The 17,695-nt window shown below is 39.6% G+C and overlaps 1 protein-coding gene across 5 annotated transcripts in view; it reads right to left on the minus strand.

Annotated features, from left to right (window-relative positions):
- Nucleotides 1-17,695, minus strand: part of dock8 (dedicator of cytokinesis 8) — a 52,490-nt gene that overhangs the window by 22,000 nt on the left and 12,795 nt on the right. For all 5 annotated transcript variants that reach the window (XM_040155363.1, XM_040155361.1, XM_040155360.1 and 2 more), the window contains 17 exons: nt 16,429-16,604; nt 15,664-15,735; nt 14,874-14,982; nt 10,247-10,456; nt 9,162-9,247; nt 8,338-8,404; nt 4,824-4,973; nt 4,453-4,533; nt 4,112-4,274; nt 3,826-3,962; nt 3,332-3,425; nt 2,457-2,619; nt 1,503-1,617; nt 1,101-1,171; nt 761-905; nt 320-421; nt 27-119 (listed from right to left, as the gene is read on the minus strand). In XM_040155363.1, the coding sequence (XP_040011297.1) occupies nt 27-119; nt 320-421; nt 761-905; nt 1,101-1,171; nt 1,503-1,617; nt 2,457-2,619; nt 3,332-3,425; nt 3,826-3,962; nt 4,112-4,274; nt 4,453-4,533; nt 4,824-4,973; nt 8,338-8,404; nt 9,162-9,247; nt 10,247-10,456; nt 14,874-14,982; nt 15,664-15,735; nt 16,429-16,604 (2,034 nt within the window). The remainder of the gene's footprint in view (nt 1-26; nt 120-319; nt 422-760; nt 906-1,100; nt 1,172-1,502; nt 1,618-2,456; nt 2,620-3,331; nt 3,426-3,825; nt 3,963-4,111; nt 4,275-4,452; nt 4,534-4,823; nt 4,974-8,337; nt 8,405-9,161; nt 9,248-10,246; nt 10,457-14,873; nt 14,983-15,663; nt 15,736-16,428; nt 16,605-17,695) is intronic.

A 17,695-nucleotide genomic window follows, 5' to 3' on the forward strand; every position in this document is an offset into this window, starting at 1 on the left:
TGTTTGTCTGTTCAACCATAACTCACCTGTGTGTGTACAGACGACACAGCCTGGATCTCGAGGTTGAAAAGTCCTTTGTGACTCTCCATCCACTTGATCGAGGCCTGAGGAGGAACTTTCTACTCAAAAAAGACACAGAAAAAAATACAGTAACTGTGTATCCTCTATGTCTGTGTTCAGTCCTCAATATTTCTATTGCCCTTTAAAAATACTCAATTTATTAGCGAGAGAAAGATAATAAAAAATTTGCTCCTTTACATAGTATGATATGGACAAACAGAATGTTTTTTTTAATAATTAAAGAGGCAGATGTATATACCTCAGGCATGTGTAGTGAGTAGTTGGAAGGCAGTCGTTCCAAGACAATGGGCAGACAGAACTGACCAGTCTGCAGCCGATCATTATTCAATATGGGCAGCCACTGGATCAGAGGCAAAAAGCAAATTCAGCATGTCAGCTATGAGCATTTTCACATCAAACAATATTCTATGTTGTCATGTTAGAAAAAGAAAATCAACTTGACTCATGCTTAAATATAGAATCTTGCTTAATTTGTTTGTATGTTGAAGCATAGAATACATACACTGACACACTGATGTAGGTTGAAGAGACTGCATTCAAATACACTTCTCTGAATGTTTTGTGAGCATTTTTTTTTTAAAAACGACGATCCATGAGTAATGATTTGTTGGCTGACATATATTACTATTGCTATTATTATTTTCTTCTAAAGTGTCTACATTTAGAAATACAATCTTACAGAGTAACCGATGAGTGTCTCACAGCTGCCGCTCTGGTTCTGCTTCTGCTGGCAGCTGATGTGGTAGAAGGTGAACAGCAAGTGATGTCTCTCTGTCAGATGTGCAGGAAGAGCCAGCTTCACTTCTTCATAGAAGTCTGGGGACCTGGGACATAGGGAAATAGGGAGTAACAAGGGAAGCAACACAGAGGGATGGGAAAAGAGGATGGGTGAGGACAAGGATGGAGGGGTAGAGAGTCAGGGAGCGAAAGCAACAGTAAGACAGAGTTACCCAGACTGTTTATATGACAAAAAGAAGTTATCAAAAACAGTATAATGTAACTCAATAATGTGTACTTGCTTGTTATGGTAGGTAACTGGGGTGTAGACTTCCTGCAAAAATTCAGGGCCACTTGATTTCCCAAAAATTACCTGAGAATAGACAGGGGAAAAGACACAAATTAAAGGTACAATAAACTGAGATTTTCGTCTGCACAATGGCACAAAATTCATTCAAAGTACATCCGTGTCAATTGGAAATGACAGGGTTTTTCATCAATACCAATGACTGATTACTGTAACAAGTGCTGAGCTCTCTTACTTTCAAATCATGCTCTGTTAATCACAGTAATACTGTGCCTTAAATAACAGCCCAATAAATTCAGTGAATTTATGTGCTGGTGTTACAATTATTCATCTAAGCAACGCGGTTTCATGAGCACATGCAGTGGAATAATTAAGAGGAATGAACAGCAGCACTCACAGGCAGAGAACAGCTAGGTTCTCCGCTCATAAATTGGATTTTGATGGTGATGTTTCTTGCTGATGTCAGTCTGTTCACAAAGTTGAGCCTCTGGGGGTAGACATAGAGCAGGTTCCTACAGAGACACAGGGAGAGAAAGAGTCCCAGGGAGACTACATGAAGCAAAAAAACACGAAAAAACCTTCAATATGTAAAATGAAGCAGTTCTAGTATATTTCACTAGGTGCCACTGTCTCTACTGCAACATCTTAGTCATGTTATGGTAAGGTGACAGTAAAGTCTCAGAAAAATCAAAACAACCAGTAATTTACTGTGGCCTTTTGTGGTTTTAATACAACACTGTAATCTGTCTTGAAGCCTCGAACACAGGAAATTACCACAAATTCCACTGAACAAATGCTCAGAGAATAACAGTATGTAATTACCATTGCAGAGGACTTGTTCACACATGACGTTACTAATGTTTCGTTACAAGCAAAACCATTTTATAAATTGAGTGTTGCGTAGAGTTAAATCCCTGCTTACACAGGCTGGCTCATTATTGTTGAACTATGAGGTAGTTTCACAGGTAACCTGGATGGAAATACCTAAAAATAGCTACTACACTAAAAGGAGCAAAGCCGCAAAGCGATGTCACAACTTGAGTGATGAGTACCGCATGACTGTTGTTGTTGCCTCTTGCCTTTTAGAGATATAACTGTCTTTGAGAGCAAACAAACCTGTTTACACTTCAAGCTTTGAATCAATTGTTTTTCAAAAACCTTGTTTGTATATCATCTTGTGTTTTACATAAGTAGTTTTCCTTTCCTCTGACAATATATTTTATAGGCTCACAAAAATGTGTAACACTTTGGAACATTTGGAATAAAAGTGATTAACAAGCAATCTTATTTCCTTTTTTGGACTGTCTTTTGTGGTCACTCACTCAGTCTTGTATTATGCCCTCCAACCCACCTGTAAATGTTGTGAGGGACATAAACCTCACTGGATGGGAACTCCAGCACCTCTTTGACTACCCGACTGGTTTTCTCAGCCACTGGCATGAGAGGGATGAGCTCAGTGGACAAACATCCCAGTGGCGTGTCTTGGACTGAAGACATTTCCAGTTTTATGGAGCCTAGAAGACACGAGATAAGCCAGATCCACACATCAGTGACCTGCATATACTGCATGTGCACACACTGACAAAAATCAAACCAAAGGAATAGTTCGACATTTTGGTGAAGTACGCTTATTCTCTTTCTTGCTGACAGTTAGATGAGAAGCTCGAGACCACCCTCATGTCTGTCTGCTAAGTACGAAGCTGCAACCTGCAGCCAGTTAGCTTAGCTAAGCAAAAAGACTAGAAACGGGGGGAAACCGCTAGCCTGGCCCTGTCCAAGGGTAACAAAATCCACCTACCAGTACCCCTGAAGCTCAGCTAATTAACATATTATATCTTGTTTATTTAACCTATACAAAAATCCCAGTGTAAAAAACAGATGATGTAGTTTTACATGGGGGTTATGTGCCAAACCATTTCTAGGCTAGTAACTTCCTGGGCTCTCTGGTGGTTGTGCAGCTACCCCATGGTGACATCCAGACTCCACGAAAGTTACTGCATCCAGCCAAGAACAAGACACAACATGTCGTTTTTATACTACTACACTCTAGAATGGATTAAACAAAGTCTCTGTCCAGTCTTGTGTTAAGCTAAGCTAACTGGCTGCTGGCTGTAGCTTCATATCTAATGTACAGACATATGAGTGGTGTCTATCTTCTCAACTCTCTAAGAAAAAAAAAAAAAGATATAAAATCTCAGCGACTGTTTAGATGTGATCAGAGAGGACCTGATATCGTCTTGATTCTCCTCTGTGGCGCAGAGGTTTTCTTGATATCAGCCAGGAACTTGAGCAAGTCCTCATCACTCAAACGATCTCCCTCCTGACACACACACAAAAGGCACATTGAGACAGTTAGCTAATGAGGGATTTGTTTGCGAAAAAGTAGGTTGACAAGAAGCAAAATAAAGCCTCAGATTTTAATGTTACAGTTAAAAAAAAAAAAATACGTTACTAAGTTGCAGCTTTTGCTTCAAAGATTAATAACACAGATGGTTTTAACAGTGGAGTCGGTGTTTGAGTCTTTATGTTATCCAAAGTCATGGCTGTACCGTAGAAAAATTGCTAAAACGTGATGGAATGTGTAACATAGCATGTTTGATCAAAGGACAAGACAAGGCCAGGCTGTAACCACTGTCAGTTATGTTGTATTTCCTATGTCAAGGAAATGACATATTTTTCACATATCTGTCTGTCTCTTTGTGTTTGAATGGCGGTCCAACCTGTTTGAAGATGGTGCTGATAGTGATGGTTGCAGACCTGAAGGCAGAAACGTTACAAAATTGATCATCAATGGTACTGTAACGTTCTGAATTCCTCCTGGGGAGCTGTCCTTTCCGGTCAATGCTGCTGGATTTAACTGGAAAAAGTGTAAATGTTATGGGTCAAATGATACACAGCTATGCACAGTCTAAGGAATGCACATAAATGCAAGGGCATCACAAGGTGTTAGTGTCAAACAAAGGCACTCATAAGGACCAACACACACAAGGATGCACTAGCACACACCTCCTTTTAAGCTATCAGAGTCTGTGATGTCGCGGTCTATTGCAGCAGTGGAGATGACTTCCATGATACTGACAGTTGCCCAGGCAAAAGGCATGCGATAGCGTCCCAGCCTCTGGCAGAAAGCCTCCGCATGGCCCCGCAGCTTCTCAAGTTTGTCCTTGTTCTGAAAAAGGTATTATGAAAAATTAAATTCCAGATAAAACCTTCAACTTTAGAACATACAGTAAATCATACCAACGCTAGGTATTAAAAGGCTTTAGGTAAATAAAAGACAAATTGTACAGTAACCTTTTTGTAATTTGTGTTTAGTGACACATACAGTAATTGCTCTAGTGCATTACCTTTGTAGAGTCACATTCCCTCAATGTCATGTAGGGGTCAGCACAGTCACTGATCTCTCCCTGCTGGAGAACCTTTTCAATCTAAAACACAGACAGGAAGTACATGAGCCATCACAACAGCTCAGTATAATGAAAGTTAAAAAAAAAAAAAAAAAAATCTATAGTTTGTTGGCAAAGGTACAGTATACGAATCTAGACAGCAAGAGCATGAGATACATAGACAGCACTGCACTGAATTATAGGGTATGTAAAACCGATTTGGGAGAAGAACTAAGCTATTTTAAGCCCAGAGGAAAACAGCCAAATCCTGTTACTTCTGCTACATAGTATTCTTAGCATTTTTTCATAGGAGCTATGGATTTCACCATTACCTTGATGACCAAGTAGATATCTGGGGAAGGGTAGGTGATGGAGAAGATGGCAGATCGGGCCAGGGTGGACGGGTCCACATGTGGCGTGTGAGGTTTCAAGAAATTTTTAAACTGTTCCGAGTTCAGATCAAAGTAGAAGTTCTCTGATATCTGGAAGGGAGACAGTGATGCAAAGTTAAACTTTTAAGAGCCAGAAAAAATGTCCCTTTAACCTGAACATGCATGGTTTCTTTTGTTGATATAAGTTTCTACTGACATCAAATTCAGGGCATAATAAAATGCAAAACCCCTGACCCCTGCTAGGAACGCAGCCATATGTCCTGGTCTGGCCTGGCGTGGTGCCTATCATGTGACACCATTCACTGGAAAGCCATTAACCACTCTCCTTCACTCTGTTTATCCCATGGGACCTCCATTACACTGACCGCACCAAAGCTAAAGCAGCCAAACCTGCCCTATATGTTAACTGGAATCCTTAAGACAGTATCTGCAATTAGATTACACACTCTGAAAAGTGTTCTAGGTTGATCAACGTTGGTTTGTTGTTATTTTCAATTTTGTTAATAGTGTCAAACAAGACTAGACAGCATAGATTTTGTGACGGAAATTACCCTGTTCACTTCAGCATGAGGTACATTTACTGCAAGCGTGAAAGTTTTCAAAAGACGGCAGTGGAGGCGTTCTCCTCTTACTGTCAAATTACTTTTTGTAAATCACAGAAATCACCTCTCAATAATCAAAGCCGGCTGTCTTAAATAGCATATTATGCTTCATATTCTCATTAAAACAGAATAAACACGTCAAACAAAGTGCATTCACTTTTGAAAAATTTACCTTCAAACCACTAAATTTGGAAAACATAAAAAAATAACCCTCTTAAACATTACATTGCTGTCAGACACACATTGTTTAAGAGCAAGTACTTAACATTTTCTAAGGGGGAACACTTACAACCATTCCAGTGTCGCCAACTTAGAAACTGTGATCTTGCGTCTTTTTAAGACTCACTTAACAACTATATTTAAATAAAGATCCAAGTGACGAGTCTTGCAAAACTTTGGATAGACACGAACTACTTTTCCAAGAACAGACTCTCCATTACACCTCCACTAATCTGCAGTCATCCTGCTTACTGTGGCTACACTCTCTGGGTTAACAAATGCTTTCAGTGAGTGAGAGATGTTTTGTCAACTAAACAGCAGAGAGACTGAAACACTTGCACTTGCACTTTGTCTGTTAGGGTGTCTACACTAAAACCTTTGTCTGTTTATATCAATGAATCTGATACCATAAGTAGGCCACTTGTTGGGTCAAATCCTGTGTCTGCACCTTGGCTGATGGACCACAGAGACATGATTAGTAACTAGAGTATTATATGGATTTATGTGAGCATCTGCTGCAGATTTCACAGATGTGAAACAACAAAACTAATGTGAAATTTAAAAACAAACAAACAAACAGACACATCAACAAAATTCGCATGAAAGACAAGAGACAGCAGAAAGCAATGCAGGAAAATAGAAAATCTGCACAGAGGAAGCAGAAATGTGAAAGAAAATGAAATACAACACTCTTCAGATAAAGAGAAAAAGGAAAAAGTTTACTGAGGAGAGTTGTAGATAGACAGAAAGCAAAAAAGAAAGTAAAAGGGTCAAAAGGTTCAGAGATAAATGAGTCAGTCAAATGCTTCATAGTTCCACTACTATTAAATCTAACTGACATAACAAGCTTGAGAGTTTCTCTTTCACTCAGACAGACACACATTTCATAGCTGTTTAACAGTCTGGCTCTCCCTCTACTCAATGTAATAAGCAGGAAGTTGCATCAATCTCCACAAGGACGCACTTCTGTTCAGCACACCTTCAGCAAAATGCATTGTGACGATGTGCCACATCATCTCTGGTGTTATAGACTGACATCAGAAGGAAACAAAACTGAAAATATCTGAATATATTCTTGATTTACAGTACCTCTTTGACATACGTGAAAAAGATTTCATACAGTGCCTGACATATACTGTCATCTGCATCTTAACTGTGATGTCTCAAGACCAGCTCATACTATATTCAGAATTAGGGGGCATTAAATTGCTCTCTCTTACCCGACTGACTGTGTGAGAGCAATTATTCCTGCAGAGAAGCTAGAAAGCCGTTGGGCAGCGCTGAGAAGAGGGCATGGTCGGTGGCCAAAACCCTGTCTCATCTGAGAGATCCATGAGCGCTTACGGTAAGTACAAACTAAATCCTTCCAATCCCTTCACCTAAAAACTATCCAGCTGTGTAAAATCCACAGAAATGATGCAAACAGCCATGATTCAGAATGGTTGGCTGGGAAAATGTGGCGCATTATTAGTAGTTCTAGGACCAAAACACGACGACCCCCACGGGCATAAATATGTGAGGATGATGAGACATAAAACCTCCTAGATTACACTGATCCTTCACTACCATGCAGACTGCCAAAACAAACTACGAGACCTCCCCACATCAACAGGAGGCACATGACACATAGCTACCATGAAGCAAGGGTGGAGTAAACTTACAATAATTGAGACGTACATGCAATTTTGATTAGACATATACAGTACTTGTGATTGTTGGTTTATGATGAGAAAATAAGAGGTTTTGACAAAACTCTCATTTTTTTAAGACTGTAGCTTGTCAAAGTTCCTGTTAAGTGACTTTCAGTTAGTGTTAGTGAGGATTTACTTGTGGCCAGTGTTCCTCTCTGTTAATATAAAGTTTTCTCAATTTGACATGTCATCATGATTCTTGACATGCTTCCTCTTGCTGCGTTGCCACCGAAAATAAGCCTTTACCCAGTGACTGACAAGTTGGGGTTTTTTTGCATAAATGGACTGCATTTATATAGCTCCTATCCAAAGTGCTGTGCAATGTGCCTCTCATACACTCATTCATACACACAGTCAAACACCAGGCACCGTCGGCCAAACATCAGGCACAATTGGGGTTAAATGTCTTTCACTACAACACTACAAATTACAGAGTTATAGATTTAAAAAACAACAGCATTCTGTGTTATGATATAAAATATTGGCCCATTTATATTTACAAACATCACTGATTTGACAAACAACATCTAAAACATTGTGGTTCTGGTGTTTGTCACTGGATTAAAAGAACTGTCAGTCAAATTTGATAGTGATAACAGACGCTTATATTGTGTTTTTATTTTAGTTTTGATGTAATGTGGTTACATTTGGGCAAAAGATTGTGCATTTATTTGGAGTCACCTCTGTTGCTTTGGCGAAGAGTCTCAAAAACATAAAACGTACAAGAACTGTGGTCACAAGGCCCAAAATCAACTGAAAGACACCAAACACACATAATGGGCTTCACCACACTGGTATTTACTGCAGGGCTATCGTGGTTTTATGTTGCTAGTTACATGTCACACAAGTTTCCAAGACACATATACATTAGTCACAACCTTTCTGGCGGCATTAGTAGTTGTGAGAGCTATGTGGTATTCAAATGAAGCAAAGTTTTCCTACCTTTTTCTTCTCTTTCAGGTCATACAAGGCCATAGATGCAAATATGGGCTCAATTTCAATTTCAAACCTATGAAGCCAAGAGGAAAAAAGGAAATTAGTAATTCAACAGCAAAAGAGACTTAGGTTCTTCCTAGAACTTTACACAGATTATATTCTATTTTTCCTATTCTATTCTATTCCTGTAGATTATTGTTATGATGGGAAGCAACAAAATGAACTATAGTAAATGATGAGATGTTTGAACTGAGAGTTAAAGGATATGGGGTGAAGCTGCCAAACCACTGCAAGCCGAGAAATGCGTTCAACTCAAACATTTGGCAGATTTATGGGTTGCAAGAAGGACGAGCAAGATCCAGAGTGAAGAGCAGAGAAATTCTGTGTACTTGTCTATGTGCGTGTGTGCGTGTGTGTGCGTGTGTGTGAGCGTGTGAGTGTGTGTGTGTGGGAGAGAGAATGATAGAGAGAGAAAGAGACAGAGACTAAATCCCCCAGAGAGGCAAGAACAGTGACTTCTAGAGAACAACAAGCACTGCACAGCACTCCTCCACCATCCCACAATGCTCTGTCTGTCACATCTACTGCATGCCATTGTGAAACAACCACTCAGAATTTTAAGTCATGATCAGATGTGTCACACAGTAATTTAATGTATGTCAAATGCTAAGCAAAAGTTCATTTTCACAAATGAGGGGCTGTCAGAATCATTTCCATTTAACAGAATCAACTGATGGTTCCTTGTCCAACTTCTGAGAGAAACAGAGGGCAGCTGTTTAAATTATAGAGCTATTCTCCCTCCTACAGTATAACGAAAATGTATGACATACTTGATGGCCTGGCATCGGAATAGGATGCGGTCTCCATTGTGTTCTTTGGGGCAGTCAGGAATAGGCCGGATCTCCACAGCATCTTCCTGGAACACAAACACATAAAAGATTTTCAAACCATGCAAAAAGAAAGGGAGGAGTTGTTACATTTGGAGAGGATTTAAGTTCTTAAGCAAACAAAACACAGGTGCTTATACTGTAGATCGGGAGGAACTGAAATTAAAACCACAGAATGGAAAAATACACCTCAAGCGATAACAAGTGCAGGTTAAAATCCATTCACGGGCAAGAAAGGTGTAACACACTTTCTATATCTTCGCATCCTTAATCTTGGTTAAATTTAGAGGTATGTTGGTAGGTTTCCACAAAATGAATTTTTTTCTAATGCTTCAAATGCTACAAATACTAATTTTGAATGTGTTTTTAACTTTTCCTGTATTATAAAGTCCTCTTTTTTAGGGAGAACATAGAGAGAAGGGGTGCGACTACTTCTTATTATCATTGTAGATTAATCTGCAGATTGTTTACTTATTAATCCTTTGGTCTAAGAAAAATGTATACTACAATTTCTTCAAATCGCTTGTTTAGTCCGATCTGACAGTCCAAAATATGTGTACTATCAAATAAACGAAGAAATTTTGCAGATCCTCCACTGAACCATAGGAATATATCTGATTTTTACTTGAAAAATTACTCAAAAAATAAATTAATTGATTATCAAAATAGCTGCAGATTAATTTTATTTTTATAAAATTAAGTATTATAGTAGTTGGATTCGATGTTTTTATGGATCTTGTATTTATGGCTCATAAATATACTGTTTACAAAGAAATCTCAGATAACCTCAAATCCCACCCTGATGAAGGCAAGATAGCCAAAAACATTTGTGGAATAAAGCATGGTATTTTGGAAAATACTCATAGGATGTTTCACGAAATAATTTTGTACTGAAGCTCACATTAGTCTGAATCCTGGTATGTATGTCTTCTTAAAAAGTCAGAGGGACAGAGCCTAAGCCTAAGCCCCAAGGTTCCCATATGCACTGGTATATTTGAGCATGTGAGAACCAATTCTATATATCTCACCTCATCAGCTGGTGGGTACAGTGCAAACAGCTCGGGGTGTCTGTTTCCCTGTCGCGCCTCCTGGTTGAAGCGGTCCAGCTCGTCATGGCTGCTGAAGGCCAACAGCCGCTCCACTCTCTGGTCCGGAGTTAAACACCGCAGGTTAAAGTCGGAGGAGGTCAGCGTGCGGCCAGAGTCGTCACTCAGCCCAGCTAGAGTCGGAGATTTGACCTGGGGCAAAGACAGAAAGAGAGGGGCAAGGGTGGTGGTGGGGTTGGGTGTAGGAGAGGACAGAAAAAAGGTGAGAATACTGAAATGTGTGATTTGGGGAGACGGAGCAATAGGAGAAAAATAAAGGATGAAAAGAATATTGGGGTGTTAAGGCAGAATAACCAAGGGGGTGTCCTTAAGAGAGAAAAAAAAAAAATGAAAATGGGCACAGGGTAAAGAATACTGTATTAGCGGATATGTGGTCATAGCCTGTTCTTCCTCCTTTTAAATAATATTGTTTAGACTGCATTTATTAAACTTCCCATGAGATTCAAAATTCTCTTCACCATTGTTCCCAGATGATTTTAAATCTCCCAGCATTCTCCCTCTGTTTGATCAAATTTCAAAGTCTGCCTCAACTATTGTGTATGAGAAACAAACAACAAAATATCAGCTCTATACTTGCACAGTGCTTTTTATGAACAGTCAACAACAAACACCACCTTCAAAACACAGCCTCCATAGTAATGTTGTCAGCAGACACAACAAACCGACAGCTAACCGACATTCAGACAGTCTAGACAGTTTCTGTTTTAGCCTGGAGACAATGACAGTCTTTTGTGTTTTTCCGATCAAAGCTCACTCAATGTAGAGACCACAGCATATGTTCATGTTTATGTTCACTGTATGCTACAGAGACTGAACTGATATGAGTCTTTATATGATAATGTTCAGCAGGTGTTTGCATCTGGCACAAGCATAGTGTATGTCTAATTTCATTTTCCATTTGATTTCCTTCTTTCTTTCTTATGAACGAGCAGCTCTCTTACTGAATTTTTATGGTTATCCACATAAAAAAAGTCACCAGAAATTCAGCAAATAAGGCTACTGAATTTTGACATTAAGTAGGGTAGTATGAGTTATTTGACACTAGTGATACTGACACATTGTGCATTAGCTGATCAAATTCTGTAAACGGAGATCTCCCAGCAGGCTGATGGCTTGCCAGACAAAAATGATCGCAGCACTGAGGGCCAAGCTGACTTGCTGACCCACAGCCATAATGGCCCTGGAAAACAAGCTTGCTAGATGCTGCATACTGTATTTTTGACATCCAGTGCCCTGCCAGCAACAGCAATCGCCTGGTGGACAAATATGAGCACCAGGCAGCACTATTAACTTGCATAACTAAAACTAATTTACTTGTGTGATATGGCACTGTGCTCAAATGTGTCCTCTCAGATGCCCTAGAGTAAGGTCTGAGAGGAAAATCAGGCAACAAATACTCTTTTCTCACCATCTTTTAAGTTTTCCTGAGCCTGTGGCCCACAGTCATATGCGAAAGTACCTTATCAGAATTGCTGTGTAACATTAGAGCTAAAACAGTTTGATTGATTGATGAGTTGATTGACAGAAAATAACCAGTAACTATCATGTTAATACGTTAATCATTAAGTCATGTTTTAAGCAGAAGTTCTTCGCTTTTGTTAGTCCCAGCTTCTTAAAAGTGTGGAATCGCTGCTTTTCTCTGTTTGATATCATTGCAAACTGAATATCTTTGGGATTTATACTGTTGGTCGGACAAAACAAACAATCAGAAGACATCACCTTGGGCTCTAGAAAACTTTGAGGGGTGTTTTTGACAATCTTCTGACCTTTTACAGATTAAAGAATTTATAAAGAAAATGATTTACAGATTCACTGATAAAGAAAATAACTACCATAATTCCTGTTTAGTTATAAATAATTGTTACCAGTACACTATATTAAAACAGACTGGAGCATCATCTGCCCATCAGAAAGAGGTCTCAGTCTGGCACTGAGACCATATGGCATTACTCAAACTCAGCTACAGGGCAAGGCATAACCTCCTTGTTCCCATGCTACATCCTGCTTTGAATAGTCCCTCTTGCCACCCCTCTCTTCTTGTCCCTTTCACTCCTATTATCTATCAATCTCACATACCAGCTCTCAAACCACAGGCAAGGACTGACCTAGCTTCTACCCTGGTGAAGCTTCACCCTGTTGAGGCTCCAAGAGACCATCACAACAAGATCCCAGGGCTATTTCTAAAGCAGACTGGACCACAGAAGCAAGCCTATTAAGTTCTGAAGAACAATAGTGCTGTTCTTCCCTGCTCTGTCACTCTCTTTCTGGCGTGTAGATCATGGGAAGCCCGCAACTGCAATAAGGGCCTCTTGGTTTGGGTGATTAACCAGAAATGGCAAGGATGGGGTGACAGGAGGGGGCTTGTGGGGATGGCTGGTGGTGAGAGATGGTTGGGTAGCCAGAGGCTGGGAGTGGCACGGACTAAGACTTGGATTGGCTGGGACTGCCTGACACTAGGAGTTTGGGATTTGGCCACTATAAGACAAAGGAGTTAGACAGAGGGCAGAGAGAGAGGATGGGAACTTGGCTCGAAATAATGCCTGTGGAGGACTCAGGCACGGATTCGTAAAGGAAGTAAGACCTGATGCATTCATGCAGATGTCAGCTATCGATTTTAAACAATGTGTAGAGTAGAATAGAAAAAAAAAATAGAGTACCATACATTTAACCAGAACATCCCTCTGACTATCTAGTTGAACACACAGAATTGATTGGGATTGGAGTGTCTATAATATTCAGGTTTAGTTTCATGCAACCCAAGTTGAGTAAACTTCAAAGGGTCACTGCCACAGTGGACAGAGTGATAGGAATAACAAGACACTGTTGTGTTCACTATTAAAGCATCCCTCATCCCACTCTCACAACCCTCCCTCACATTTCACATTCAGCATTGTCATCTCTCTCTTAGACCTTGATCAGTGTGGACTACCGTACAGCTCTCACTAAAATGTCTTCTCCTTACAAAAGACACTTTAAGTGCAAGCATTCAAGTGTGCTTCATAATAGGCAAGCTTAAAAGGAATAGTTCAACATTTTGTGAAGCAGCTTTTTCGCTCTCTTGCCAAAAGCTAGATGAGAACGATACCAATCTCATGTCCCTACAATAAGTTTGGAGCAAGAGCAGGGAGGCTATTAGCTTAGCTCAGCATACAGACTGGAAGCAGTGGGAACCAGCAAGCTTGTCTCTCAAAATTCCATCTACCAGCTCCTCTAAAGCTCGCTAATTAATAATTAACACATTGTATCTTGTTTGTTAAACCTATGCACAAATAGACATGTAAAAATTACAATTTGAGGTTTTAGAGGGAGCTACGTAGTAAACCGTTAATCTGTTTGCACTTCTGTGCAGCATCTTTATTGCTTTCATGGCAACATCACTGTGACAATTGTCATCGTCATTTCTACATTTTCTGATTGTGTACAGATCAACCTAATGATATACACCATTTTATTAAGTGAAATTTAGAGGTGCTGTTAGTCGTATTTTTTAAACTTTGGACAGAGCCAGGCTAGCAGTCCTTCTTCTAAACTAAGCTAACCTTCTAAGCTGAGCTAATGCTACATTCACACAATGTCAACAGAATGGGAAGAACAGGAAAAACACCCGTTATTCCGACTTGGGAGTGTTCACACATTATTCCAAAGTGATTAGCCCTGGTGCTAACCTTTTAGCCAAACCAGACAAACCGCTGAAATTAGTTTCTTTCATTACCAACTGAAACCAGGTACAAACAGTGTATAGCTCCTAAAAAATGAGCTGAATGGATTGTATTGGTGTTAATATCAGGTAATATATCAGATCAAGTAAGATCAATCAGATCAAGTAACTGCCAGTGGTGGAGCATTTGCAGCCCTTCTGCTAATACTTTGTTTACATGTATGAAGGTCTTTTCATCAAGCGGGAGATATTGTTGCTGTCTACTATATACACATTTCCGCCTCTGGATTACAAGTCAAACACTAATGTGTTTTGCACACCCAGCTTCTCGCACTTATGGTTTAAATGATATGACGTGAACGCAGCGTTCAAATTTAAAGGAAAGGTCTATTTAATAAATGAAGTTACTGTAACTGATGTACTTTTCTGTTTCTTAACAAAGGGTCCTAACTAAAACTTGTAACTGCTCTGATCTGGTTAAACAGTGCTGATACACAATAGTAGAGTGACACATAACCAACAGCACAGGTCTGAAGAATTGTACAGGGCAAGACTTACTAAAGAAGGAAAGAAGTAAAGAATTTTTATAGTGTAGCAAAGCAGCGGGCCAAACTGCACAAGACTGGTTTTGAAAAAGGCTTTCTGAAGAAGGCTAATACTTCTCCTTTATTGAGAAAGAGAGATTGTTGGTTAAGACACAGGCTCACTAACTTGTATGTAGGAAACCTAGTTAATGTCCTCAATTTAAGGGACTCAGGTTTGAATAAGTAAGGGTTTCCTACATCGAAGATTTATGTTTTCATTTAAAATCTTTTTTTAGTTTGAAATTGAAACTTCAGAGGATGACTGAGTGTGTTAAAATGCATGGTTTGCTTTCTTTGTATTCCTTACTGGTTTCTGCTGGTTTTCTGGCTGGACGTCGGACTCAAAGGTCTGTTTCCGAAGGAGTTTGTGTAGGCTAGCTCGCTCAGAATACGCTGTCCAACCATCCCCCTGGCACCTTCACAAACACAAACACACACAAACACACACACACACACGCACACACACGCACAACACACAAACACACAAACACACACACCAGAGAACACATGCATTTCTGATACAACTGATACACTTCTGCACTTTTAATCAATCAAAATAACAACACAAACAGAAGTCTTGCGCAAAATAGTCAGTATGTGTGTAGTGTATGTGAGTGTGTGTGGGAGACAGTGAGATAAACCAAGCACTACAATGTATCAGACAGAAGATCCCAGAATATTTTTTCTCTTCACCCTTTTCTTTCCTGTGTCACAGACACGTGCAACTTCCCAGACAGTGGGCAACTGTTGCACAGTGTAACAGCTAAAATACCTAGTGGGTAATTATTGTCTCTGATTTTAGGGGTCTTTGGTTAAAACACTGCAGGAGGGAGTACCTTGACATATACATGAGAGCATGCACAACAAGCAAATATACACTGTACATCAGAAAACATCCTATCACATATTTTTTGCAATATAAAATATCAGTTTTATTTATTTAATACATTTCTGAAGTACAGTGGCTTTTGTCAAAGTTTTTTCTGTCAAAGTATCTGCGTGAAACTAATTAGCATCTACATCGGCTATACTTTTTGAAAATGAGTCCAGAACACTGGCGGTGTAAACACTGTTTTTACTGGAGGGGGATTATTTACCTTCGAGAGACCACAAGCCACGGCTGGGTGTAACTCTTTATGCAGTCTCTGACATGGGGCTCCAACTCCACTCTACAAGGAGAAGCACAAGGATGGGGAGAATAAGAAGATATGTCCACACGTGTAGACATGCAAGGAAACACTCACAGACAACTGAAATCTTCACATTCCTCTCCTATCTTAATCTGTACTTCATGGTCAAGGTGTGGGACAAGTGAATGCTCTGAGTAAGCCATGTAACAGGCATTGACAGAATTGTTTTACAATGATTTTATACATTCAAATAAACTCATTAAGTCCTGTGAGATGATACTGTTTGGGTTCTTTTTCTGCACTTGCATGGGTTTTTCTTATATCTATAAATTCCAGGAAGCACTTTCCTATTACATACACATGAGAAAATGACATGAAGATATTTACTGCCTTATTTATTTCTGTTTGTGATCCTATTCTAACTCATGTTTGTATTTTTTAATATTCTATCTGTCTATTGACAAAAGAGTCTTTATTGACTGTTAGCTCATTACTTCTTTACTTCTGTTAAGTGTATTTTTTATGTCTTCTTTATGTTATTAAACCACTGAACAAGGATTCAGTGGTTCAATGCATTAAGATTGTCATTTGACTTTTTACTAACACAGAGCTCAGCCACAGTGCAGATTTTAGCACTGATGATGGGCTGAAACGCACAACTTCGTACAATTTTTGCAATATTTTATGCCAAATTCTGTGGGTTTCATCTGTTGTCTAATGTCCGCAACCCACCCATCTTCGGGGACAGAGTGTCTAGCGGTGCGACACTCCTTCTCCACATGCTCCACTTTCAGGTCATCATCAGGGAAGTCTCCGAGTTCTTGCATCAGGTCAGAGTCTCCGCTTCGTAGCTGTGACATCAAATACTCCTCCAGGTCCAGGGGCTCCACTGCTTCATACGACTGGGGCTGAAGAATAGAGGAGAGGTTGGGAAAGAAAAAAAGATCGAGTAGTAACACTTGGCACCAAATATCATAATTAAATATCCTGACAGAATAAAGTGGAGCATCCGTAAGGGTTTAGGGATAGGGTTACATTAACAAAAGTAAATGTTGAAGAAACAGCAAGAAACAAAATAAAGTATTCATTTGTGAAAAGCTATAGGCTGACTGATGAGTTTGTACAGTCCTCAGTCACATCCACATAAGGCAGAGGAGGACTGAGGAAAACGAAAACATAGGATAGGAGGCTGGACCACACATGTTGAATCATGATTATTTTGTAACACCTCATACCTGCCAGAAAACTGGAACAAACTGGCCTGTATCAGATAGCCAGGCGTTTGTTTTTTGTTTTTTTTTTCCCTGTGAACCTATTTTTAGACGGAAACGCAGCCCACACTCCAGAGCTACAGAAGATCAAGGGAAAGGCTGTAATCCCTCTTATGTACAGTAGAAACGGGTTGAAATTTTCAAATGGGTCTTATTGTCAGAACATATTGTTAATATCATCTACACAAATTAAAAAAAATTCCCACTGCACTTGAAGAGGAGGAATAGATGAGTTTTTCATGATTAGAAAGTGCTCCCAAGGGGGAAAAAAAAAAAAAAAAAACTGATGAGATAATACACATCTCTTTTGTGGTACACAGTGGGCTACGGATGTAAAAGGGGAACCTGCATGGAGCAGGTGTCGCTGTGAGAAGGGTCAGGAAACAGGGCAGAGTTCCAATCTGATTACAATCTGCAGGCTGTGGCTGATGTAGGCAAAAGCTTAGAAACAAACGTTCACCACAATATCATACAGAAGGAATTCCTAAATAATTAATAAATTAAGGAAACTATCCTCTCAAAGTGTTTTTAAGATATAAAATGCTCAGTGTTTAGAGAGCAAATCACTACACACTACACTCTCCAAAAAGAACATTTCAGCTTTTAATGCTGTACACTGTCACACGTGGAAAGCATTTGCGTGACAAACAGGTAGTGTGTGAAAGAACGAGAGAGAAAGTGTGTTTAGAGAGAGAAGAAAAGCCAATGGCATACACTGTAACAGATAA

The sequence above is a fragment of the Xiphias gladius genome, chromosome 19 (genome assembly GCF_016859285.1).
Source record: "Xiphias gladius isolate SHS-SW01 ecotype Sanya breed wild chromosome 19, ASM1685928v1, whole genome shotgun sequence".
NCBI classification, from domain to species: domain Eukaryota; kingdom Metazoa; phylum Chordata; class Actinopteri; order Istiophoriformes; family Xiphiidae; genus Xiphias; species Xiphias gladius.